A 25,146-nucleotide genomic window follows, 5' to 3' on the forward strand; every position below is an offset into this window, starting at 1 on the left:
GGTTTAACAACAATATAATTTGTGTAATTAAAGTTTATTTGAGCACAAAATACTTTCTCTGTCTATAAAATTAGCAGTAGCAGCAGTACTTTTCGAGCCAAGGAGGACAGACCTGTCCAGACTTAAAGCCTGGTACATGGCTGTCCCACTTCCTCTGTGGACATATACCTGTGCACGGTGGCTGGGGCCCCTTTTCCAGAGTATCTCTGTCTCTCTCATGATGGTTTCTTTAGGGGAGGGAGAGGGAACCTGGGCGAAGACCTGGGATGATTCTGAGTGGGCCAAACCATTAGGCTGTACCTCGAAGAAGCTCATCATCTCCATGGATTGCTATACTGCATGTGTCCACCAAGGCACTTCTTTAGACTCTGTCTGTCAAGGGAATGGGGTATTTTCACTCTCACAGAAAGCAGTGGCCTAAGTCTTGGTCCCCACTGAAGCAGTGTGGCTCTCCATAGCATGTTTGGTGGCTATGGATTGAGTGTGTGGCCAGCTCATGCTTTTCCTCGCGCAGGGACCGTGTGCATGTCTCAGGCTCACACCATGCTCTCTAAGTTCTCTTTGGATAGGGCCTCCGCTGCTGCCTCGGCCTGAGTCTCCGACGGTGTGTAGGAGTCCTGGTAATCCTGAAGCAGCTTCACCACCTCCAGGTGGTTGAACTGCACAGCATCATCCAGGGGAATGTTGCCCCACCTAAAAGGAACCGAGATCGGGATCAGGGAAAGAAAACAGCAACAGCGCTCTGGTCACACTACGTGACTGTGGTGGCTGGAGGGCAGAGGGAGAGAAGCTGTGCCCAGACTCCCCACCCCGGCCACCTCCAATTTTAGCTTACTCTTACCTGTCCTTGACAAAAGGATTCACTTTGCAAGCTTCAATCAGGAACTTAACAACTTCAATGTGTCCTAGGAATATGAGCAGAAGGAAAATGAGATGGTATAGATCCTCAACCTTTTGGTGTTAGCCATATAGACTTTGGCAGCTGAAGTCTGAACCAAGAGGGATGGGGGAAAGGCCTCTTCCCATTTTGCTCCCTGTGGCAGCCAATAATAGTTGGCCTGAAGACTGCAGGGCATCTGGACAAAACTAGTTGCTGCCCCTGTAACCTTATGGGCATATACAATAGGGAGTACTCTTGGTAGAAAAGAAAGGGTCTTGGGGTGCCTGGCATGCTCAGTCTGTAGAGCATGTGACTCTTAATCTCAGGATTGTGAGTTTGAGCCCCACACTGGGAGCAGAGTTTACTTGAAAAAAAAGGGGGTATAAAATATTTTTTAAAAAGGAAAAAAAAAGGATCTTAAGATCTGGTTCCCCTTTTATTTAACCTTCAGATACCTTCAGCGGCAGCAACATGCAGGGCTGTGCGGGAGTCATAGTCTTTCTGTTCCATGTCCATGGCTGACAAGGCAAACCTGAGGGTAGTAGAAAGCAGCTGGAGTTACCCAGATTAGTTTAGAATCACTAGTGTCTTTTCTGAAGTGGGGTTACGACTAGATGGGTTCCAGAAAAAATAAACCAGGCTCGCTAAGATCTGCAGACCCTGCATCATCATGTTCCATACCCAGATGAGACCGTTACTCCCAAATCAGACAGGGGTGTGATGCTTCCAGAAACATCACTGCCTACCTGTGGTAAGTGCCCAGCACATGTTTGTTGATGTTGGTGATCTACTTGAGGCACGGTGCTTACTTCCCTCCTAGGACTCTGCTCTTAGCACCCAGATTAATCATAACATGGCTGCCGTTATTTAAATTCATATCACATGGCAGTCACTGTACTTAAAACAATCTCATTTAAATGCAGTCTGTATCCATTTTATCTGTCTCTAAAGCTGAAGCCTTTAACTATTTTGCTGTGTTGACTCTTAATGAGATCTCTGATCAGGAGTATTTTACTGTGTTTATTTGGTACCTTCGAAGGGCTGAGACATCTCCACTATAGGCAGCAAATAACAGGTTCACCACAGTCTTGTTCTGAAAAACAAATACCCACCTGAGATTAACTGTGACTTTGGGCTCACCCATGCTCAGCTCTGTCCTGTGACCCTTCTCCAAAGATGCTTAGCCAAGGGTATTGCTAAACCATTAATGGAATGTTCTATTTTGAAATACTCTTACAAGCCTCCTGGGGTTTTCCTTACCCGAACTTCTCCCCCTTCACGCCGTGGGTCTAACTTTCGAGCACAGTGCCTCAGGTTGTCGTAGTTATGGAAATTGAACAGAGACACCAGCTTCTAGAATTGTAAGCCAAAGAGATCGATTATTTACTCCCTGCACTCACTAGGAGCTCAAAATTGTTTCATTTACTCATTCAAAATCATTAAGATCTTCAGGCAAAATAACTCACCTGGCAGAAGCTGATGCCCCTATGGCTGTTCCCTAGCTTGTCCAATGGAGGTGACAGACACATCATTCCCATGACATTGGGCACCACTAGGAGGATGGCTCCTGATACAGCTGACTTGGCAGGAAGGCCCACCTTGGGGATAAAATTGAGACTGAGGATAAGCTAGTGGTGCCCTCAAGTCTGGATTAATAAGTTAGTCTGTTCCAAATGACTGCACAGGCAAGGTCATGTCCACCTCAACGTCTTGGCTTTTTTTTTTTCTTTTTTAGATTTTATTTATTTATTTGACAGAGTAAGATCACAAGTAGGCAGAGAGGCAGGCAGAGAGAGGAGGAAGCAGGCTCCCTGCTAAGCAGAGAGCCCGATGCAGGACTCGATCCCAGGACCCTGAGATCATGACCTGAGCCGAAGGCAGAGGCTTTAACCCACTGAGCCACCCAGGCGCCCACCTCTTGGCTTGTTAATTAGCTTCTTTCCTTACTCCTCTCCTGTCTGTCTCCCTTAAACTCGTGGCTTCAGTAAGGAAATACTTGTTGAGTGTCTATGCTGTGCCTGATGCTGCCTTAGAACTAGGATGGTCTCTTGACTTCATGCTGGTGGTAGGAGATGGACGATCAAGAGACAAAAAGAATCACAGCGTATGAGATAACACAGGAGGAAAGAAGCAGAGCGCTGCAATAGAGAATGCAGTGGGAGGGGGGCCTACTGGAGACAGGATGGTCAGCAAAGCCTCTCTGAGGAAGGGACCTCTACACCGAGGCCTAGAGGAGAAGTGCCAGGTACATGGAGGGTGGCAGAAGCGGGGTTCGGAAGCCGCAATATCATGTATTAATGTGTTTGAGGGACTCGGTGTGTTTGACAGACTCGCCTAAGGACTCTCAGCCCAACTGCCAGACTAGGAGTTATGAAGGAGAGGCAGGAACAAGCTTCCAGCCTCCACCTACAGAGACTCCGTGTCCTCACTTCTTGGTTCCGGACCAGTAGCAAACAATGGCAGGGCCGGAGGCACTCACATGGAAGGCAAACTGGCCTGAGAAGTCATACATGCCGCAGGAGTGCATGAGGCTGAGGGTGTTGCGCACTGCTTCAGCACTCAGGACGCTCTCTCCTGTGATGGGGCAGATCCCGCCATTGGCCAGGGTGGCTGCCATGACACTGCCTGACTCACAGGTCACTTCCACTGAGCACAGCTGTAGAGATAAGACAGAGGGGTGGGTGCAGTGTGGACCACGAACACCATGTTCTTGGGCACAGAGCCACATTCTTGGCCTCCTGATCTTTCAGAAAGTTCCCCTGGTGTTTCTGAAGGACACCAGAACCACTGGAGAGCATGCATCCCTCATGTGGGTCAGAGCAAGGATGGCGGTCTGTCCTATTCCTTTGGCCCTAAGCTGAACAGCAGTGTGTGCTCACCTGGAAATAGAGGTCGAGGGCTGCCATCATGTCCACCCCCTTAGGAAAGCACTGTAAGGAAGAAGAAGGGAGAACATCAGCCATCAGCAAACCCTGTCACACTGCCAGGATCTCAACCGAAGTCCCCAACCCCATGTGCCCTTCCACCAGCTGCAGAATTCACAGGGACTTTCTCTACCAGCCTCTCCCAGTTACCTTCTTTTCCTTTAGATAATAGCCGATGGCATAATTCCGATCGCCTGTTTCCTTCTCTGACTGGAATCTGAAGCAAACACCCAATTTAGTACTTGATGGTTGAGGGGTGGGTTTTAGGAGAAGGGGAAAAAATACCTTCCCCGAGAGAGACAGAACTAGATCACACGTGTCAAACTAAATCAGCCCCCAAATAAATCCTCACAGTAATCCTGGAGAAAACTACTAACCCTGAGCAAGCACTGGACATAGCTTTACTGTTAAGTATGAAAAAGAAACCCCAACCTCCAAATTGTCTACTCATCTAGTTTGGAGAAACTGATAAGGTTCCTGGCTTGGAGAGGCTTGGCAAGAAGGGCTTGGGAATAAACCTTCACACTGCCTCTCTAAATACTAAATACAAATGGAACAAATTCTTTTACAAAGTAAACAAATGTCAATGAATGGACTCAGAGGAAGCTGGGTAACCAAAATTCCCCTGGATTTCCTCCTCTTAAGATTCTATCATCCCTCTTCTCTATGGCAAGTGCACATATCCCACAATGTATTCAGCCAATCCCGGAAACGGGGCCTCACGTGGCATTGCTGAAACCCATGTATTCATTTCCAGCCATTTTGTTCAGATACTGTAACACCTGAAAGAGGAAAGGGGACATGAAAGGCATCACATGGGTGAGGACCCCTACTGAACACATACTAGCCTGATGAAGCCTTCTGAATTTCTAAGTCATTATCCCAGCAGAGACTCAGGAGGCTTTTCCCTCTGAGGCCATAGATTTCCACACCTCTGGAAAGAAGGCTTCTAGTATGGGCTGGTGCACTATCAGAGTGGAGTTAGAGCTGAGCACTGGGGCAGGTGGAGGGGACAACATGCTATGGAGAAAAGCAGCCAGGAGCTGAGTAGCAAGGGAACTTACAAAATCAAACTTCTCTGCTTTGTTACAGTCCATCTGCAGAGAGAGAGAGAGAGAGAGAGAGAGAGATCAGCATTCCAAGCCCAGGATGTTGACAGGGGAGTGTCAGGAGGACTTAGTGGAGTTTAATGTCTTACACTGATTTTGCCACTGGGAATATTTTACATTTTATAATGATTTTTTTTTATGACTGATTTTTTTTTGTATGCCTGCGTATCTAGTAATCTTAAAAACCAAACCATTTAGATTTTATTATCAAGTAATGAGTACAGATAACTTCAGCCCATCCATGAGTCTCACCCATCTGAGTCTCACTTCCAATTCCATTCTCAATCCCAGGCCTCATCCCTGCCTCTCACTTCATTGTCCTGAGTCCAGTCCTGTCCCCAAGTCCCACTCCAATTCCTGATCCCCATCTCCATCCCTTACAGCCCAGGCTGGCACCACACTTTATTATATCCCTGACTCCCATAGCTATCACCAACGGGATTAACAGGAATGGGATGAGAGGTGTGTTGCACAGAATATTGTTATATAGATTATATTTATAACCAAAATAAAGCTGAAGATCTTAGCTGAGAGTCAGGTCCAATAAGGCCTACTTCAATGGGAATAGGATGAGGCAGGTGTGGGTTACAGGGCTGCAGGCAGAGGTAATCCAGGGCAAGGGAGAGCTTGAGCCTGGTCTCCCACCCCACCCCCACCACACACCGTTGCTTCCTACACATGTCAACTATAGTGTCAACACCATAGGGACACTGACACCTGAGTCCCTGGGGGGAGGGTTCCTAACACCACCTTCCTCAGGAGGGGCTGTGATTGGCTCTAGAATGTTGCTGCCCACGCTGTTCTCAGGTTCTTGCTCAAGCCCTGGGAGACCTACAGCTGACAGGCCAGCCTGATGCCCTTGCTCAAGGCCAACTCACAGTTTCAGGTGACGTGAATAGCTGCCCTGGCCTGGCCATTCACCCTTCTTTCTGTGTCCCTCACCCAGAATTGGCCAATCAGTGCCCAGTAGTGCTGTCCTCCCCCTGTATCTGGCATGTGGCCCTTGGTCCTAGGTAGGGGTCAAGACCTGCTCACTTCTCTAAGGGCCAGGAAGCTCTGGGCTCCAAACTCACGGGTGGGGGCAGAGGTATAGTTCCTTTTACTAACATCTTCAATATATGTGGTTGTTGCTGTGCCCTCACTGCCTCCTGGAGACCCTCAAAGGAATCAAAGATTCAGTAATCCCCCTGAAGAGCTGGGGAGATATGAGGAACATAGAAACAAGGGGATTTAGAGAACAGTACCTTCCAGAAGGCTAGAATGGCACTGACCTTGATCAGGGAGCTCACGACAATGGCACCAGCATTGACCATGGGGTTATGAGGGATTCCTGGGGAAATATAAACCACCCAGTCTTATTAGCCACTGTGCAAAGGCTCCTTTACAGCCTGCCCACTCTGCAGGCTAGACAAATCTTTCTTTGCTGGGGAGGATAAAATGACAGAACTGATCAGGAAGGTCAGGGAAACAAACAGGGCTGCAGGGGTAGGTGGGAATAAGAAGGGGGACATCTATGAGTCTGGTCTGAGCTCTGGTGGCACTCACCTTCCTCATTGAGAGAGAGCTTGTTGTAGCGTAGGCCACTGGGCTCCTTGCCCACAAACTTGTGCACGTAGTCAGTGCCGAGGGTGCTGATGGAGATGGCATAGGTGAGGGGTTTCACACAGGACTGCAGGCAGAAGGGAATCTTTGTGTGGCCCACAGAGTGCCTGCAGCAGACAGGTGCCGCGAAAAGGGTCAGCCTATGTTCTGCACCTGTGCCCTGCCTCCCCGTCCTCTCACCCGGCATCTTACCGCTGACCATCCACAGTGCACAGGGAGACGCCCCACAGGTCCGGGTTGGACTTGGCCAGCTGGGGGATATAGGCTGCCACCTGGGCATGAGTGGAAAGAGAAAACAGACAGAACGGGGATATGGATGTAGAGAGGGGAACAGAGCTGAGGTTCAGGGTCAGGAGACTCTTTTAGATAAAAGTGAGAATTCTGTCCTCTGCAGGGCAACAGGGTTCCCTTCTGCCTATTGTTCCCAGGGACACCTAAGTCTTAAGTCCAAGAAAGCCTTATCTTTCTGTAGCCTTATTCTGATAGAAATGGCAGTAAAGCCTACAGAAGGTAAAAAGAGAGAATTCTGGGGTCAGCTTCCCTTTTTGGGTCTTGGGCTTAATTACACTATAGGTCTCCTTCAAAGGTCTATTGAATCCTTCATGCCAATTGTCCCCTTTGGAACTTTGGCTTCCCTCCTCTGCTCTAGAAATCACATGTATAGAAATACATAAAACCCTTGTCCCCATTTTTAGAGATTCCGCTTCTCATCTCTCAATCATGGATTCCCAGCCCCCGGAAATTTCCAAGAAGCAAGGTATATCTGGCCCAGAGCCCTTGTCCCGCCCTTAGTCCCCTGGCCCTCACTTTGCCTCCAGTGAGCTCTTTGGCATCTTCAAAGATGCGATCCACATGGCTCGTGAACTCCTCAAAATCAGGAATGACAAACTTCCTTCGGAATGCCTGGGTCAGGAGCACAATGTTGCTGCTCACACACCTGGATCCCAGACACGATGGGGTTAGGGGGCTGGAGAGATGCAGCTGCGACTCACTCCGGAGCCATGGAAGTCAGGAATAAGGAAAGTGTGAGTGGTCATTAGGTTTGGGACCAACAGCTATATGACCTTTGGCATGTCACTTTATCTTTCTGGGTCTCAAGTCTCTTTTGCCCCTAAAATGAGGGGTGGCAATGATGTGGAAAGACAGTCCAAGACACAGTGTCTTAGGATATAAGAAAAAAATAAGTACCCAAATAATATGTACAGTGGGTCACCTTAATATTTTAAAATTCCTAAATCATATAAGTATATTTACATATATTCCTATATGTACGTAAATGCATAGGACATTATCTAGAAGATACCCACTAATCTGTCAACAATGTTTCCTTCCGGGAAAAGGGACTGGGGTTGGGGAGACAGGGAAGGGAGAACATGTATTTCTATGTTGTTTGCACTTTTATAATGAGTATGTGAACATTCATATGTTACTTGTATAATAAATAAGTAATACAGTGAGGAGTTGGACTTGATCCAGTCACCAGGAGCCCTCCCTGCTGTCATAGTATATGTCCACAGAACAGTTCTGAGAATGGTGCCCTTGACTGTGGGGCCCTCACTTTTGGAAGAGATCTCGGTCCAAGAGGCCACCACTGCTGGACTCTCGAACCATGCGACGCATCTGGCTCATGCAGTCCCGGAGCCGGGGATCTGATGTCTGTAGTCCGGTGGCCTTCAGTGCCTTTAGGGGAAAGAAGAAGCCTGGTAAGGTCAACTACAAGGACAGTAATGCAATCCTAACCTTCTTTCCCAATGGATAACAATTAGCTCAACCCCAACTACTATGACACGTGGACCAAATGGGTTTGCAGACTAAGAAAGGAGGAATGGTGCAGGGTTGAAGGCTGATAAGAGTTCCTGCCCTTTTTCATCAAGGCAGCTGGTTTCTGAACCCCTTGGGTCAAAGTCTCACAAGAATATGGATTGAGGGGTGCCTGGGTGGCTCAGTGGGTTAAAGCCTCTGCCTTCAGCTCAGGTCATGATCCCAGGGTCCTGGGATCGAGCCCTGCATGAGCAGGGAGCCCGCTTCCTCCTCTCTCTCTCTGCCTTCCTCTCTGCCTACTTGTGATCTCTGTCTGTCAAACAAATCAATAAAAAATCTTTCAAGAAAAAATAAAATGTGCTGATATATCCAATGTGCCAATTAAAAAAAAAAAAGAATATGGATTGAGTCAGAGGGTTTAATCTTTCCAGCCTGGAGCAGAGATGGGATTGCCTTATGAGCCTTGATATCTACTGCCATCTCCTACTCTTCACCCTCATGAGGCAATGCATTAGCTGCCCTACACTTGTCCTGTCCTCCTTTTCCTGCTTTGCAGAGATCCTGAGGGCTCAGCATTCTGAGAAGATAGAGAGGAACTTACGGTAGTGAACTTGTGGATAGGGATTCGTTCCTGTCCTTCAGCAATAGTGTAGAAAAGCAGATCACCCAGGCGGGATAGCATGCCACTCTCTGATGAGTCACTGTTTGGGGCCAGAGATAGGGAAGGAGAATAGGAACATGAGAACTGCTCCCTGCTTCGCCTTCTAGAACATGGCCTTATAAATAGGTAGGTGTCCCTGGGACACCAAAGTGGTTCAGTCGGTTAAGCGTCTGCCTTCCTTCAAGTCCTGGGATTGGGGGGGTCCCTGCTCAGTGGGGAGCCTGCTTCTCCTTCTGCTCTTCCCCCTTGTGCTCACTCTCTCACTTGCTCTGTCTGAAATAAATAAAATCTTTAAAATAAATACATAAACAAACAAACAAATAAATAGGTAAGCGTCCTCACCCTACCTCACTCAACCCTCCTGCCTGAATCATTTGATCTCTCCCTATACTTCCAGCTTTCACATCTTTCCTGGGAAATCTTAAATCTTACTCTCTAGCTTTCTTTTGTTTCTATCTTTCAGACCTTTATTTCTAGCTGCCTTCTAGACACTTCCATTTCTAGATGTCCCATAGGCACTGCCAACTCAAAATGTACAAACTTGATGCAATCTCACCTCCCTCCCTCTGCTCCTCTTCCTGTGCTCCCCATTTGGTTAATAGTGGTATCACACACCCAGGTGCCAAGTTGGAAACTTGAAGTCATTTGGAGAATTCCCATACCTTACATCCATGTTCAGTTGGTACCCCACATTATGGTAACCACCATAATGTCTCTCAAATCCACCCTATTTTCTTCTCCTATGCCAGCATGGTATGGTAGAAAAACCCGAATTTGCCCCTTAGAAGCTGTGTGACCTTAATAGGGTTAGTAAATCAGATTATTTAATCTTGCTGAACCTGCTTCCTCATCTGTAAAATAAGGGTAACAATGTCTACTTCGCATGGGTGAAGTAGGCTTAATTAACATAACATTTTGCGAAAAAGTTTTTCACAAAGTAAATGCTCAGTAAACCATGTTTATTTTATTTTATTTTATTTATTTGACAGAGAGAAATCACAACTAGGCAGAGAGGCAGGCAGAGACAGAGGAGGAAGCAGGCTCCCCGCAGAGCAGAGAGCCCGATGCGGGGCTCGATCCCAGGACCCTGGGATCATGACCTGAGCCGAAGGTAGAGGCTTTAACCCACTGAGCCACCCAGGTGCCCCGTAAACCATGTTTCTTTATCAGCAGTCCATATTGTCTGTTCCCTAACTGTTACTACACTCCCTTGACTTCCAACCCATCTTCCACAATGTGTCAGTTCTTTCTAAAACTCAAATATCAGGGCGCCTGGGTGTCTCAGTGGGTTAATTAAGCCTCTGCCTTAGGCTCAGGTCATGATCCCAGGGTCCTGGGATCGAGCCCCTCATCGGGCTCTCTGCTCAGCAGGGAGCCTGCTTCCCTTCCTTTCTCTCTGCCTGCCTCTCTGCCTACTTGTGATCTCTGTCAAATAAATAAAATCTTTTTTTTTTTAAGATTTTATTTATTTATTTGACAGAGATATCACAAGTAGATAGAGAGGCAGGCAGAGAGAGAGAGAGAGAGAGGGAAGCAGGCTCTGCTCAGCAGAGAGCCCGATGCGGGACTCGATCCCAGGACCCTGAGATCATGACCTGAGCCGAAGGCAGCGGCTTAACCCACTGAGCCACCCAGGCGCCCCAAATAAATAAAATCTTTAAAAAATTTAAAAAATAAAACTATCAAAAACCTTTGATAGTTCCCCAGTGTCTACAAAATAAGTTCTTATTTCTTGGTATGGCACTCAAGGCTCTTTAAAACCTGCCAACAGGGGCACGTCCGTGGCTCAGCTGGGTAAGCGTTGGACTCTTGATTTTGGCTCAGGTTGTGATCTCATGAGTCATGGGATCAAGCCCTAAATCAAGCCCTGAGTTGGGCTCCGTGCTTGGTGGGGAGTTTTCCCTAAGAGTCTCTCCCCCTGCCTCTCCCCAACATGCACACACTCTCTCTCAAATAAATAACTTAAAAACAAAAAAACAAAAAAACAGGCCTTCCAACCTTCCTTTCCTATTCTCCACCATGCCCTGACACTCCAGTTATGCCAGAAAATAGGTAGGTGTCCAAATGGGCCAGGCATTGTCAGCATTCCTGGCCTTTGCTTATGCTGCAACTTCTGTATGAAATGACCTTTTTCTCCTTACTTGGGACAGTCCTGCTCATCCTTCAAGGTCCAGATCAAATATACTAATTCTGTAAAGGCTTCCTCAAACCTCCCAATATTGTTTATGCTGCTGGTATGACAAAACCCACCATCTTATTGACAGAAGGATCTCCCTTGCTCCACTGTTAGGTCTTTGTGTGTGTGTGTGTTTTTTTTTTTTTTTTAAGAGTCTACATTCATTGTTTTTCTAAATTAGAAGTGCATTGCAAAATCTAAACAGATATGGTATTTTGGATTATAGATTAAATTCAGAAAAGATGTAAAAATTTCTTTTTTTTTTAAGATTTTATTTTAAAGTAACCTCTGCACTCAATGTGGGGCTCAAACTCGTGATATGGTGATCAAGAGTTGCATGTTCCACTGACTGAGCCAGTCAGGCGCCCCAAGATGTAAAAATTTCTTTTTCTTTTTTTTAAGATATAAAGATTTCTAATTCCAATTCTCCCAAATTTTTTAAGGCTTTATTTCCCACACTCCCACCCATTTTGCCCATTCTCCCACCCCTCCCTCTTCATACATCTTTCTCTCTCTCTCTATATATATAGATATACATCTCTATATATATCTATTTAGATATATACAGATATACATCCCTCTAAAAATTTTTGTCTTCCTAACATTGAGCAAAGTCCCTAATACATAGTGGGTCTTCAATAAAGAATTACCAAGTTACATTTCTAGGAAGCTTCCTGTTTCCCAAAATCTCTCTTTTGCTGGCTTATAGTGCTTAAAATTCCAGGTACTGAAGACTTCTTGGTTTTCATGAGTTCTGCTATTAATATGCCAACAGGTTTAGAGGGAATATTTTTTCAGATCATTCCAAACATGACAGGTATTTGAAATTAAGACCCTTTAACACTCTTTGACCCAATAATTTGACTTCGAGGTATTTATCCTGTAAGTGTACTTAGACACCTGCAAAGTAACATATTCACATTTATTGTATTGTTAGTAATAGTTAAGACTGGAAACGACCTAAATGTGCATCAACAGGGAACTGGCTAGGTAAATGATGGTATATTCATGTAATGACATATTATGCAGTATAAAAAAATGAAATGAGAGAGTTCCTTAAGTACTGATATGGAATGATATCTAAGATGTCATATTGCTGCACATCGGGCTCCCTGCTCAGCAGGGAGTCTGCTTCTCCCTCTCCCACTCCTCCTGGTTGTGTTCTCTCTCTCGCTGTGTCTGTCTCTGTCAAATAAACAAAATCTTTAAAAAAAAATAAGATGTCATATTAACACAAATAAGCAAGCTGTAGAACCATGTTCATAGTATGGTACTATCTATGTTAAAAGGAAAAAGATATACTTCCCTCTTCAGGCACAAAATATTTCTAGAAGGATATATAAGAAACCTATTAAAAAAAAGGAAGAAAGAAAGAGACTTATAAGTCTGATTTACCTTCCTCTAGGGTGATGAAGCAGGTGCTGGGCAAAAGGAGTAGGAGGGATATTGCCCACTACATATCTTTTTGCATATTTTGAATTTTGAACCATATAAATATGTATACAATATTTATTGAATATGGTATATATGGATATAGGCATACTATCTATTAAAACAATGCATTAAAAAATAACAAGTCTCTCAAGAAACTTGGCATAGACGATGCATGTACGTATTTAGGGCCAGGAGAATACCAGGAGAGGGGAATTTCTTTTTCTGAGGAAATCCAGTTGTCACATGAGGCCAGTGACTTTAGGGAGGACAGGATCCATGCAGTGATAGAAGAAGGATGAAGGGACGCCTGGGTGGCTCAGTTGGTTAAGCAGCTGCCTTCAGCTCAGGTCATGATCCTGGCGTCCTGGGATGGAGTCCCATATCGGGCTCCTTGCTCGGCAGGGAGCCTGCTTCTCCCTCTGCCTCTGCCTACTTGTGATCTTTCTCTCTCTGTCTCTCTCTCTGACAAATAAATAAATAAAATCTTAAAAAAAAAAAAAAAGAAGGGGGTGCCTGGGTGGCTCAGTTGGTTAAGCCACTGACTTCGTCTCAGGTCATGGTCTCAGGGTCCTGGGACTGAGTCCTGCATCAGGCTCTCTGCTCAGCAGGGAGCCTGCTTCTCCCCCTCCCCTCTCTGCCTGCCTCTGCCTACTTCTGATCTGTCAAATAAACAAATAAAATCTTTAAAAAAAAAAAAAAGGGATGAAAAAGCTATCTGAGGAATAACTCAAGAAGGTTATTATGTAGAACACTTTAGGGCAGGCCTCTCTGTGCCTGGAAGCTGAAGGAAGACAGGAAATTATGCCGTACCACTGAGGTATCACAAGCCTTAAGTAAACTGCATACCCTTTGGCTCAAATATGGATTGATCTACAATATAATGTTGGGAGGAAACAAGGTGCAGGACAATGTGTACAACATGATGAACAGAAAATATCAACATGTATTTGCTGATACATGCATAAAATATCTCTAGAAGGTTATACAAGATATTGATGACAGTTGTCTCTGGGAAGCAAAATTTCCTAGGAATTTACTCTAAGAAATAACTGAGTAGAAATTCTCAAGAATTTCTAAATTCTTGAGCACAAAAATTTGCAGTAACCAGACTGAAAATTGATTAAATTATGATGCCTCATACAATATAATCTCAAAATGGCTAAATAGCCACCATTAAAATGATGATATCACACATACATATTCAATATTAAAAATTGCTCGCAGGGGCACCTGGGTGGCTCAGTCATTAAGCATCTGCCTTTGGCTCATATCCTGGGATCGAGCCCCACACCAGGCTCCCTGCTCAGCGGGGAGCCCACTTCTCCCTCTCCAGCTCCCCCGTGCTTGTGTTCCCTCTCTCTCTCTCTCCATCATAAAAAAATAAAATCTTTTTTTTTTTAAAAGCTGTTCGTAAATGAAAAAGATAAGTTACCAAAAATATTAATACTGTGATCCTATTTTTGTTAAATTTTATATATACATATATAAGGTATATATGGATATATATTGGGTTACCTCTATTATTGGGATCCTTTATTTTCTTCTTGATACTCTATCTTGTTTTTCTTTTATAACAAGAAATAAGAAAGCTAAATATTAAAAAACAAACAAGAACCCGAATAACAGGGCATTTTCTCTTTTCTCCTTTCCTTTCCCCTCTCAAACACAAGAACCCCTCCCCATCATGGTATCACACTCCCAGAGCCCATGCCCTTCCCAGTCGTTTCAACTCCTTCTGCCCAAGGGAACACCAGATCAAGGCCCTTACCACGAATTCCCTGGGAGCACAAAGTCAGAGGCAGGAGGATCAAGGTTCCCCAGAATATGTCTCTCACCTGATTCCACTGGACAAGGAAGAGTGTGTGGAAGGAATCAGGGATACCCCTCACTCCCCATCCCGCAGAAGGTTTTAAGGTGAGGGAGGTTATGGCATTGAGCTATCCCACCATTTCTCCCATGGTGATTATTTGGGAAAAGTTGGAACAGAGAGTAGAATGGAAGAGAGAGGGCTAATTTTTGAAAGTTCAATATTCCGCGTTTCCTTGAGAAGAGGCACGTATAGCCTAAAAATTAATAAGTAAGTCATACCTTACTGGTCTGTTACCTGTCAGGACAGAGGCTCCAGTGGTGGTGAGACAGTCAGTGCTGTGTCTATCTGGCTACTTTAATTATGGTGTGCATGTCTTTCTGAATGTCATTACTACATGTAATGACAGGGAGATGGTCCATTTTTTATTCCTGCTATAACAGAGCAAGAGCTACTTGGGCAGTGTCTACATTGGCTTCTGGAAAGGACAAAATTTCCTGCTCAGCTCTGTCTGCATTTCCGAGAAAAGAGGTTCAGCCACCAAGTGTTCCTGGGTGGTGGAGGAGAGAGGTGCAGCCTCTGGGGCAGAATAATAGCCCAAGGGAAGCGAACCTTTTATTATTATGATTTCTTTGTAAGAGAAATCGGGGAGCCTGAGCAGCACAAACAACGGCTCTGACTGGGACTGATTTGAGAAATCTGCATCTTAAGATTTTGTCCCCATTATGACTTTCCTCATTCAACAACCAATTGGAAACTACCCTTATTCTACAGATTTGAGGGCCCTGACAACGCACACATCCAACACATAAGCAAACGACAAACGCACATACCTGCGCACTAATAATATACGCGCATCACACATTACACGCCGAGGACATGCAGAACACAGACACACCATACAGCTGGACAGACCCAAGTACACCAAGACACGAGACGGAAGGCTGTTCCATACCCCTTCATCCCCTAAAATACACCCGTGGACCTAGGAGGAGAGAGGGAGGGTGAGGATGCGCGGTGCGCACACGGCCCTGCACTCAGACACGTGTATCAAGCAACACTCCGCGCCCATCTGCGTTCCCAGTTAAGTACGCACCTTGGACAGGCACCATCCCGAGGACCGACCTGCCCAAACGCCCTCCCGGGCGGACGGCATGTTACCGCCCGAGCGCGGCGGACCCAAAGCCCCAAATCTAAAGGAAAAGGCATCGCAGGCTAGTGAGCGAGGAGAATTCTCGAGAGGGGAGATGAGATGCGCTCTCGGGGTAAGGGGACTCGGGAGCTGGCGACAACGACAGTGGGAGTAGCGAGCGAGCCTGTCCCCTGCCCCTGTCCCGCAAGCCTTACTGATCCTGGCGCTGCGGCTGGTGGCTGTGCGGCGTCTCCCTGCCCAGCGCCGCGGCCTCACTGAGGTGGTGCCGGACGCCCCCGCCAAGGAGAGGGCTCCGGCTCAGGTGACCCCAGCCTCCCAGCCAGCAGTGACTGCCGGCCCCGCTCAGCGCATTCTGCAGAGCCCTCATAGAGCGCATCCCCCCAGCGCGTCTCCCGCTCGGCCTGAGCGCCGGAGGAGTCTGAGCGCTGGTTGGAGGGAGGGGCGGAGGAATCGCGAACGCCGCAAGGTGGGGGGAGCTGGGTGTTGGAGTGCGGAGCCTAGGATGTGGAGGGAAGGGGAGGGGCCCAGTGGGTGGGGTCCCGGAGCAGGGGGAGGCGCCAGTCCCTAAGTGTCTTGGACCGCTGCGAAATGCACTCACGCCCCCCTAGACAGCGGATGCGCGAGCAGTGGATAGGAGAGAAAATGGGGGGGGGGGGGGGCGTTTAGTGGATGGTTAAAAAAGGGCGGTGCCCGAAGGTGGGATGGACAACGTCCAGGTCCAATCATTGGGGAAGCAAAGACCTTGGGGGCGGAGAAAAGAGGAGGCTACCCAATGAGAGCAAGGCGGTCCGCGAAAGCCTTGTGAATTCCTCCGTGCCCAGGCACCTTGCGGTGGCCTTGCGTGCGGACGTTGAGGGCGGGAAAGGCGAGGGTTGGGGCTTTGCGAAGCCTGGCGAGCTCCGGGAGTACCCGGTGGCGTTAGAACGATGGCGCTCTCGGAGAGAGAGGGGAGGAGTACCTGTCTACACTTGGATAAGAGTGAGCGCTTTTCAAGAGGCCGCCTAGTGACCTTCAGCATTCGTAAGGGCGGACCCGAAAACAGTAACCCGCCGCGTCGAGCGGCATGGAGGTCAAATGAATGCCTCGTCTCCAGCACGCGGCATTGGTGAGTGAGGAGTCAGATGGCCTGGCCGGAAAATAGCCCGACCAGAAACAGCCCCGGGCACTGCAGGGAGGGCCTGAGCTGGATGAAAAGGTCATCCTGGCGGTTACTAGGTTGCCTGGGTTCTCATTTCAACTCTGACAGTCACTTGGCGGCTGTTTAGGACTTGCATGTTCTTGACTGGGCCCTTAACACATTTTATAAACCTTTAAGTGCTCCCAAGATTTTAGTTATTTTAATTTTTTGCCCCTGTATTCCTTACGGAAAAGAGGTGATCTAGAAAAGGAATTTGAAAACTAAGGAAATTTATCATTTGCAACTAGGAAAACATTCATCTTTGGTTTCGCAGTGCCTAACACAGCATCTATTTTTTTTTTAAGATTTTATTTATTTATTTGACAGAGAGAGATCACAGGTAGGCAGAGAGGCAGCCAGAGAGAGAGGAAGGGAAGCAGGCTCCCTGCTGAGCAGAGAGCCAGATGTGGGGCTCCATCCCAGGACCCTGGGATCATGACCTGAGGGGAAAGCAGAGGCTTTAACCCACTGAGCCACCCAGGTGCCCCCACAGCATCTATGTTTAATAGAAACTCTGTAAATATTAGCTACCATCTAGTGCTTATGGTGGATTTTATATGGCCTATCGCTCCCACTTACCAGAGACTTCAGAGTAGTTACAGTTAGTCCCATTTGGAAGATGAGGAAACTAAGACTTAGAACTAGGACTTATTTGAATAAGGTAACCCAGTTGTAATTTAATATCAGAGCCAGGAATCAGACTCAGGTAAGTCTCTGACTACAAGGCTTTCTTCATCATGAAGCTCTTCCCAAAATTAACCAATTGAATTGGATTATCCCAGGAAATGATCCTAACCCTAAAGGAAGCGTTTTATGTGAGAAGCGTTATGGTAAGGTACTGGGAGTTGTCTAGAGGCTGTATCACAAACCCTTTTCTTTAAAAAAAATAAATAAATAAATAAAAATAGATTTTTTTTTTAGGGGTCCCTGGGTGGCTCAGTTGGTTAAACAACTGCCTTTGGCTGGGGTCATGATCCTGGGGTCCTGGTATCAAACCCCATGTCAGGCTCTTTGCTCAGCAGGGAGCCTGCTTCTCCCTCTCCATCTGCCTGCTGCTCTGCCTGTTTGTGCTCTCTCTGTAAAATAAATAAAATTTTTAAAAATTTGTAATTTCTCCATCTAACATGGGGCTCGAATTTACAACCCTGAGATCAAGAGTTGCACACTCTACCTTCACTTTTCATTTAGGGATTAAAATGAGCATCAAAGGCATTTGGGAGAATAAATATCAAAACCATTCTCTGGTGTGTTTTATAGAAAGGCAGTTCTCCTTTGCTTTGGTTAGGGATGGAGGGTTTTTTTGGGTTTGAAACCAGATAGAGTGACCTTTCTTTTGTTTGTTTTTCCCCTGGAAAAACCATATCATACCATATCTGCCCTATCTCTCCTATTGGGACTCTCTCTAACTCAGGAACTCTAGCTTGCTCTCAGCTGCCTCCTGTGTGGCTTTGCCCATGACTTTAAGAATGTTCTGGTAGGGGCACCTGGGTGGCTCAGTTGGTTAAATGTCTGCCTTCAGCTCAGGTCATGATCCCAGGGTCCTGGGATGGAGCCCAGTTCCAGCTTCCTGCTCAGCAGGGTGTCTGCTTCTCCCTCTACCTTTGCCCCCCAACACTTCCTTATGCTCCCACACCCTCAATAAATAAATAAAATATTTTTTTTAAAAAGAGAGTTCTGGTAGTATAAACTCAAGCCAGCATTAGTTTTTCCAAATATAATAAAGCTAATCTTATCCTTTTCTCACAGGAATGTAATTTCTCTGAATCGTTTTAAGCTGTCAAGAAAGAGATACCATATGTTAGGGATTTCTGAACATTACCTAGAAGTTATTTGCTTCCTTTTATTTCCTCTCCCTACTTTTATGAATTAGCCTTAATTATAATCAGTAATGAGGTCCTCAGTCTTCTTCCCGGTTCTCTCTGACTAGAGGAACCTGTTGAGCAGTGAAGTAAATCTACCTGTAGAAGGGAAGGTTCTTAGCATGGAGAACTAGCTTCCAGCTGCCCTTTGACCTTCAGTGTGAGTCTTCTTCCACTACAGTATTGCTAAATTTACATGAGGATGGAGCATGAACTAGTGACTTGGGAGACCCACAATATTGTGTAAAGTATAAAATATTCAAGAAGAACAAGTTTGTCATTCCAGGTGGTTAAAGCTTGGCAGTGTCAGATCCTTTTTTTTGTTCCTGATTTGAAAAAGACAATTTAACCATCTAGTTAAATCTGTGCAAAAGTATTAACCAACTGTTGGGGCGCCTGGGTGGCTCAGTGGGTTAAAGACTCTGCCTTCAGCTCAGGTCATGATCCCAGGATCCTGGGATGGAGTCCCACATCGGGCTCTCTGCTCAGCAGGGAGCCTGCTTCCACCTCTCTCTCTGCCTGCCTCTTTGCCTACTTGTGATCTCTGTCTGTCAAATAAATAAATAAAACCTTAAAAAAAAAAAAGTATTAGCCAACTGTGACATGGCCAGCTAGAAACGAGGCTTTTCATAATGTGAAAGAAATCCTCTGTCATGTCTAATAGTAGGTTTTTAGGTCAGTCCCTGGTTCTGCCAGAGTTTTGTGGTGTATGGGGGAGGATTGGTCTCAATGATTTTGAACCTAAATCAAAAAAACTAAATCCTCTGTGGTATAAAATTGGAAACTTGGTTTGTGTTTGGGGAATGTGTTTATTATGATTTAGAGATTCTCATTCGTTCTACTCTTTAGATTGTAGCTAGGCTATTAATTAGTGCAAATGAAAGATTTCACATAAACTTTTTTTCATAAATGTTTGTCCTGCTAATGTTATTATTGGTGCACATGGCTTCCTGCTTTAGTTTTTCCATTTGCAAAAGATAATCTGGTTAAATATTATATATTTATATATAACATATGTATGTATATATATTGTATATATAAAATAATACTGGTTAAAATATAAGTCCTGGGGGCTCTGACATCATCATCTTCCATTCATTCAGTGAGTATTCATTGGCCTATCATGTGCTGGCCTGGAGCTAGGGAATCTAGATGTAAGCAAAAACAAAACCATTTTTTGACTATTGGAAGAAATGAGAAAGCAGTGCTTGGGATACCTGGGTGGCTCACTCAGTTGAGGGTCTGAGTCTAGATTTTGGCTCAGGTCCTGATCTCAGGGTTGTGGGATCAAGCCCTGGGTCAGGCTCCAGGTCAGTGCAGAATCTGCTTGTCCCTCTCCCTCCCCCCCGCCCCCCCCCCGCCCAAATCACATGCTTGTTTGCTCTCTCTTGAATAAATAAATAACTTGATATTAAACCTTCATGGGGTAAATGAAATTTCATATCAATTCAGATGTATCTGTGATCTATCCCAGTGTATGTTTCTAATTCCTGTTCAGTTTAATAATTACAAAACTAAATTTTATAAGACTGAAAAAGTATATACATGAGAATGTAAAAAAAATCATAATATATCACCACACTAGGTCAAATTTACAATGCCTAATACATATTGTCTCTGTTTTGCCAAATAATCTCTCTGTAAATTGGTTTCTTTGATAGCCATAGAATAGATTATAGCAAGTGTGAATCATTATAATACGCTAAGAGAATGTAAATTTTGTCAGGGTCCCTAAAAGATTTTTAAAAACTTTTTTTTGTTTTTAAGATTTTATTTATTTGTCAGAGAGAGGGAGAGAGAGCATAAGCAAGGGGAGAGGCAGCCTCCCCCCTGAGCAGGGAGCCCAGTGTGGGATCCATCCCAGGATGGGATCATGACCTGAGCCAAAGGCAGATACTTAACTGACTGAGCCACCCAGGCGTCCCTCAAAAACCTCTTAATAGACTAATGCGAATTTGAAAGAATTTGAAACAGCAAAAAGAAAAAAACCTTTACTGGATGGTTGTGGTTGGTAACATTTTTTTAAAAAGATTATTTATTTATTTATTTATTTATTTGAAAGAGAGACAGAAAGATAGGGAACAAGATAGGAAACTCTTCCTGCAAGTTGGCAGGAAGAGTGGGAAAGAGAGAAGCAGGGTTCCTGCCGAGCAGGGGGCCCGATGTGGGGCTTGATCCTAGGACCCAGGGATCATGACCTGAGCTGAAGGCAGAGGCTTAACAACTCAGCCACCCGGGCACCCCTGGTAACATTTTAGTATATGTGCTGCCGAAGGGAGCACTCCTGGTAACATTTTAATACTTGTTTTTTTTAACCTAAAGAACATGAAAGATGTTTTCAGAATCTTGTGTTACCACACAGTAAACAAAATCATTCTCTAAAAAACTACATAAAATTAATTTTAACCACATTCATCTACTTAACACTCCATAAACTATAATTTCTCAAGATTTTATGTAATTTGAAAAATTTTACATTATCCACATTTGCCTCTCAGTTTGCTAAAGCTGCTATTATAACTCTTATTTTGGGAAATTTTTAGAGGAAACAATTTTAATTAATTTATTTTTTTGTTTTTCAGGTTTTTGTTTAAATTCCAATTAGTTAACATTCAGTGTGTTACTAGTTTCAGGTGTAGAATTTAATGACTCTTCACTTAACAACACCCCGTGCTCATCTCAACAAGTGTCCTCGTTACTTTCACCTGTTTAACCCATCCCCCTGCCTACCTTCCTTACGTAAAAAAGTTTTAGATTATCAGGTAATATGTATAGTAACTACCACTTAGGTAAGAGATTTTATTTTTTTAAAGATTTTATTTATTTATTTGACAGACAGAGATCACAAGTAGGCAGAGAGGCAGGCAGAGAGAGAGGAGGAAGCAGGCTCCCTGCCGAGCAGAGGCAGAGGCTTTAACCCACTGAGCCACCCAGGCACCCCTAGGTAAGAGATTTTCAAGGGTAAGTGTATTTATTTGCTTATTTGCATTTATTATTCCAGTTTAGTTCAGTTTAATTTAGATGAAAAAGTACAGAAGATGCCAAATAAGTTTATGATGTATGAAAATGATTATTAATTGTGAGATTATTAAACACAGGGATTGGAAAAAAGTAATACATATACATATTTCTGTGATAGTTACTGACAATAGTGGTACTTGATTTAAAGTTGTTCTTAAATATTTTTGTTTTGCACAGTTCTCATGTTATTTATAGCAGAACTGAAATGATTTAAAAACTAGGTTACTAAGGGTACCTGGGTGACTCAGTTGGTTAAGCGACTCCCTTCGGCTCAGGTCATGATCCTGAAGTCCTAGAATGGAGTCTATATTGGGATCCCAGCTTGTTAGGGAGTCAGCTTCTCCCTTTGACCCTCCCCACTCTCATGCTCTCTCTCTTTTTCTCAAATGAGTGAAATCTTAAAAAAACAAAAACAAACAAAAACCTTAGAAAACTCTATAGGATCACAATATTTAACAGCATTTTTATTATTGAGCATAGCAGCTCAAGCAGGGGGAAAATACAGAGTGTAAAACTTAATAAATTAAAATTCATTGCTGGGACTATTGTACGATTTTAATTTACTCATCTGAATTTTGGTTCAAAATTTAGAAGGTACAAAAGGGCCTAGTACCCTCTTTCTCTTATAAAAGTGTCCCAATTTTGGGGTGCCTGGATGGCTCATTGGGTTAAGCCTCTGCCTTCAGCTTGATCCCAGGGTCCTAGGATTAAGCCCCATAGGGAGCTCTCTGCTCAGCAGGGAGCCTGCTTCTCCCTCTGTCTTCTTCTCCCTCTTCCTGTGCCTGCTGCTCTGCCTATTTGTGCACTCTCTCTCTGTGAAATCTTAAAAAAAAAAAAAAGGTGTCCCAATTTGGACAATATGTTTTATGGTTACCCTAGGTATTACAGTGCTGCAGTGAGTAATACTAAATATCTTGTCATTTTGCAGGTTTGCAAATATAACTCGAGGATAAATTCCTCAAATTAGAATTGCTGAGTCAAAAGGTATATATACGTTTGTAATTTTGATGCTTCCATATTGGTCATATCATTTTATAGTCTCACCAGCAATGTGGGAGATGCTTGTTTTTTGCCCTCATCTCAGGTGATTATCACCTTTTTTTTAATGTTTCCCATTCCAATACATATGAAATCATTTCTAAGTGTTTGTATTTAACTTTTTATAAATTATGAGGTTGAGGATCTTTTTGTAAGTTTAAGAATTATTTGTTTTTTTATGAATTATATATTTCCCAATTTTCTGTTGGGTATTGGAATTTTGATATTGATTTATAGGAACTCTAAACATATATTGGAAATTAGCCTTATATAAGACGAGTTGCATACATTGCCTCTCTTTGTCCTGGTTTATCATTTGACTTTTGGTTTTCCGCCATGTAAGGATTTTTTTCCCCTTTAAAAAAAAAAAAATTATTGAGGAAATCTCTACACCCAATGTGGGGCTCAAACTCACAACCCCAAGATCAAGAGTCACACACTCCTTTGATGAGCCAGCCAGGTCCCCCAAATGTTGTATTTTTATATAACCCACTCATGATTTCCTAACTCTAACATAACATAAAATACAGTAAAGCAAATAAACAAACAAAAACATGGGGGAAAAACAATGAGAGATGAGGACACTTAGTAAATGTAGATTACTCTAACTATAGGACAGTTATTATTTTTATTTTATTTATATAAGTAATCTCTACAAATGTTGGGCTCGAACTCCCAACCTCAAGATGAAGATTTGAATGTTAAAAAAAAAAAAAAAGTTACATGTTCTCCCAACTGAGCCAGCCAGCTGCTCTAAACTATGGGGAAAATGAGAAGAACAAGAATAGGCTGGGGCACCTGGGTGGCTCAGTCGGTTAAGCTTCTGACTTGGGCTCAAGTCATGATCTCAGGCTCCTGGGATTGAGCCCTGAATTGAGCTCCTCCCTTGGAGGGGAGTCTGCTTGTCCCTCTCCCTCTCTCTTTGCCCCTCCCTGTGCTTGTGCTCTCTCTGTCCATCTTTCTCTCAAATAAACAAATCTTTAAAAAAAAAATAGCTGGAGGAGAACCTAGATTTTTTTTTCGTTTTAACCACAGTATTTATTGATGGATCAAAGAATACAATTTTAATGGAAACAATAAGGCACAACCGTGGATTAAAACATTTGCTATAGGGGTGCCTGGGTGGCTCAGTGGTTTAAGCCTCTGCTGTCTGCTCAGGTCATGATCTCAGGGTCCTGGGATCGAGCCCTGCATCGGGCTCTCTGCTCAGCGGGGAGCCTGCTTCCTCCTCTCTCTCTGCCTGCCTCTCTGCCTACTTGCAATCTCCGTCTGTCAAATAAATAAATAAAATCTTAAAAAAAAAAACACAAAAAACAACAACAACAAAAAACAGTTTGCTATACAGCCAAAAGGAGGAAAAAGCCACATCTTAAGAACTTTAAATATGGAAGTCAAGGAGCCTCTGAAGTACCTCTCTAAAACATCAGTGTCAGAAAATTCTTCCCCCTTCTACATTTCCTATGTTACATCACTTGTTCACAAAGTCAGACTGATACTTCATCAAGAATTCCTCATTCATTCCTACTTGAGTCATCCGGCCTGGCCACTCCTATTTGCCACTCTTCCCAATCCCTCTGCAGCATCTTGTTTTTGTTTTTAAGCAATTCCCTTCCTCAAGTATCGAGTGCTCATCTTGGATAGCCTTCCAAAGCAAGGAAACAACCAAGCGAGCAAGCAATGCGTCAGAGACAATCAGCCAAGGGCAGACATACAGACGAGGAGACTGTTAAAAATAGGATGGCGACAACCTGATTCGCTGAGGTCTGTACTAAGCTGGAGGGGCAGAGAAGTTGCTCTGGCTGGTGCAGAGGCCTGTCACACCACCTCAGGTTGTGCCACTGGTGCCAGACTCCTTGCTTCTAAGAGATGAGTAGTGGTTTACAAGAGGAGCTGGGAAGTCAGTGTAACCAGGCAGCTTCTGATAATAATACATTCAATGCTTTGGACCTCGTTCAGGAGCAGACTATGGCTTCCAGCCTTAACATTTGCCAAGTGTAAAATTCATTGAGAATTTTGTGCAAAACTTCAAGACACTGAGGACAGTCTTTCAATCTCTTGGACTGGGATAAGGTAGGCACTTCCGTTAACACTGCTCATCCTATTTGGAAATGGGACGTGAAACACATTCCAGGGCACATAACACTGAGGCATAAACCATGGTGCAGAAGTGGGGGTATGCCAGGGTTTTAGAGTGCCCAGGCTCCTTGATCAAAACGCCACGAGAAAGTTCCCCAAGTGTATTGTCAGGGCAGTCATTCTGGTGGTGATGGTATCCCCAAACTAAGCAAACCTGCAGGTATATGGCCCTTTTCTGAGGAGTCAACACTGTACTGACAAGAGTAGCCATGTAGTTATGTATGTTGAGAACCAGAGGCGAGAGGTAGAGCGACCCGGGCGAGCCATCTAGAAGCCTTGGCACCACACCGTGCACCAAGGCCGCCACTTTTCAACAAGAACACTTAACCAACAGCCCTCTGAGCAGAGTGCAGGGGACCAAGAGATGATCCTTCTTCAGAGAGAAGGGCTGGTTATGGAAAAGCTCCT

At 44.6% G+C, this 25,146-nt stretch overlaps 2 protein-coding genes across 3 annotated transcripts in view; one reads left to right on the forward strand and one right to left on the reverse strand.

The window, feature by feature from the left end:
* Nucleotides 1–15: 15 nt before the first annotated feature.
* GLS2 (glutaminase 2) lies at nt 16–15,987 on the reverse strand. Of its 2 annotated transcripts, none has more exons than XM_046012241.1 (18): nt 15,702–15,987; nt 8,878–8,977; nt 8,074–8,195; nt 7,323–7,452; nt 6,708–6,787; nt 6,459–6,622; nt 6,185–6,243; nt 4,869–4,901; nt 4,528–4,586; nt 3,955–4,021; nt 3,760–3,810; nt 3,360–3,536; nt 2,347–2,478; nt 2,141–2,233; nt 1,912–1,973; nt 1,336–1,412; nt 842–905; nt 16–693 (listed from the first exon to the last, which is right to left on the reverse strand). In XM_046012241.1, the coding sequence occupies exons 1-18, from the start codon at nt 15,881–15,883 to the stop codon at nt 537–539; spliced, it is 1,809 nt and encodes a 602-aa protein (XP_045868197.1). In that variant the 5' UTR covers nt 15,884–15,987; the 3' UTR covers nt 16–536. The 2 variants fall into 2 exon arrangements, with proteins under 2 accessions (XP_045868197.1, XP_045868199.1); XM_046012243.1 differs by lacking the exon at nt 15,702–15,987 and adding an exon at nt 15,451–15,688.
* Nucleotides 15,988–16,369: 382 nt separating this feature from the next.
* RBMS2 (RNA binding motif single stranded interacting protein 2) overlaps nt 16,370–25,146 on the forward strand; it is a 96,455-nt gene continuing 87,678 nt past the window's right edge. The window contains exon 1 of the mRNA XM_046012831.1: nt 16,370–16,612. The gene's annotated coding sequence lies outside the window, so the exon portion shown is untranslated. The remainder of the gene's footprint in view (nt 16,613–25,146) is intronic.

The sequence above is a fragment of the Meles meles genome, chromosome 7 (genome assembly GCF_922984935.1).
Source record: "Meles meles chromosome 7, mMelMel3.1 paternal haplotype, whole genome shotgun sequence".
NCBI lineage: Eukaryota > Metazoa > Chordata > Mammalia > Carnivora > Mustelidae > Meles > Meles meles.

What these genes read in the sequence shown, in the direction of transcription:
- GLS2 (XM_046012241.1), bottom strand. Translation starts at nt 15,883, where the DNA reads ATGCGCTCTATGAGGGCTCTGCAGAATGCGCTGAGCGGGGCCGGCAGT. An exon ending in GACCGAGATCTCTTCCAAAA is followed by an intron (nt 7,453 to 8,073) that starts GTGAGGGCCCCA and finishes TCTGGGATCCAG; the next exon opens with GTGTGTGAGCAGCAACATTG. An exon ending in CAGGCCAGTTTGCCTTCCAT is followed by an intron (nt 2,479 to 3,359) that starts GTGAGTGCCTCC and finishes TTTATCCCCAAG; the next exon opens with GTGGGCCTTCCTGCCAAGTC.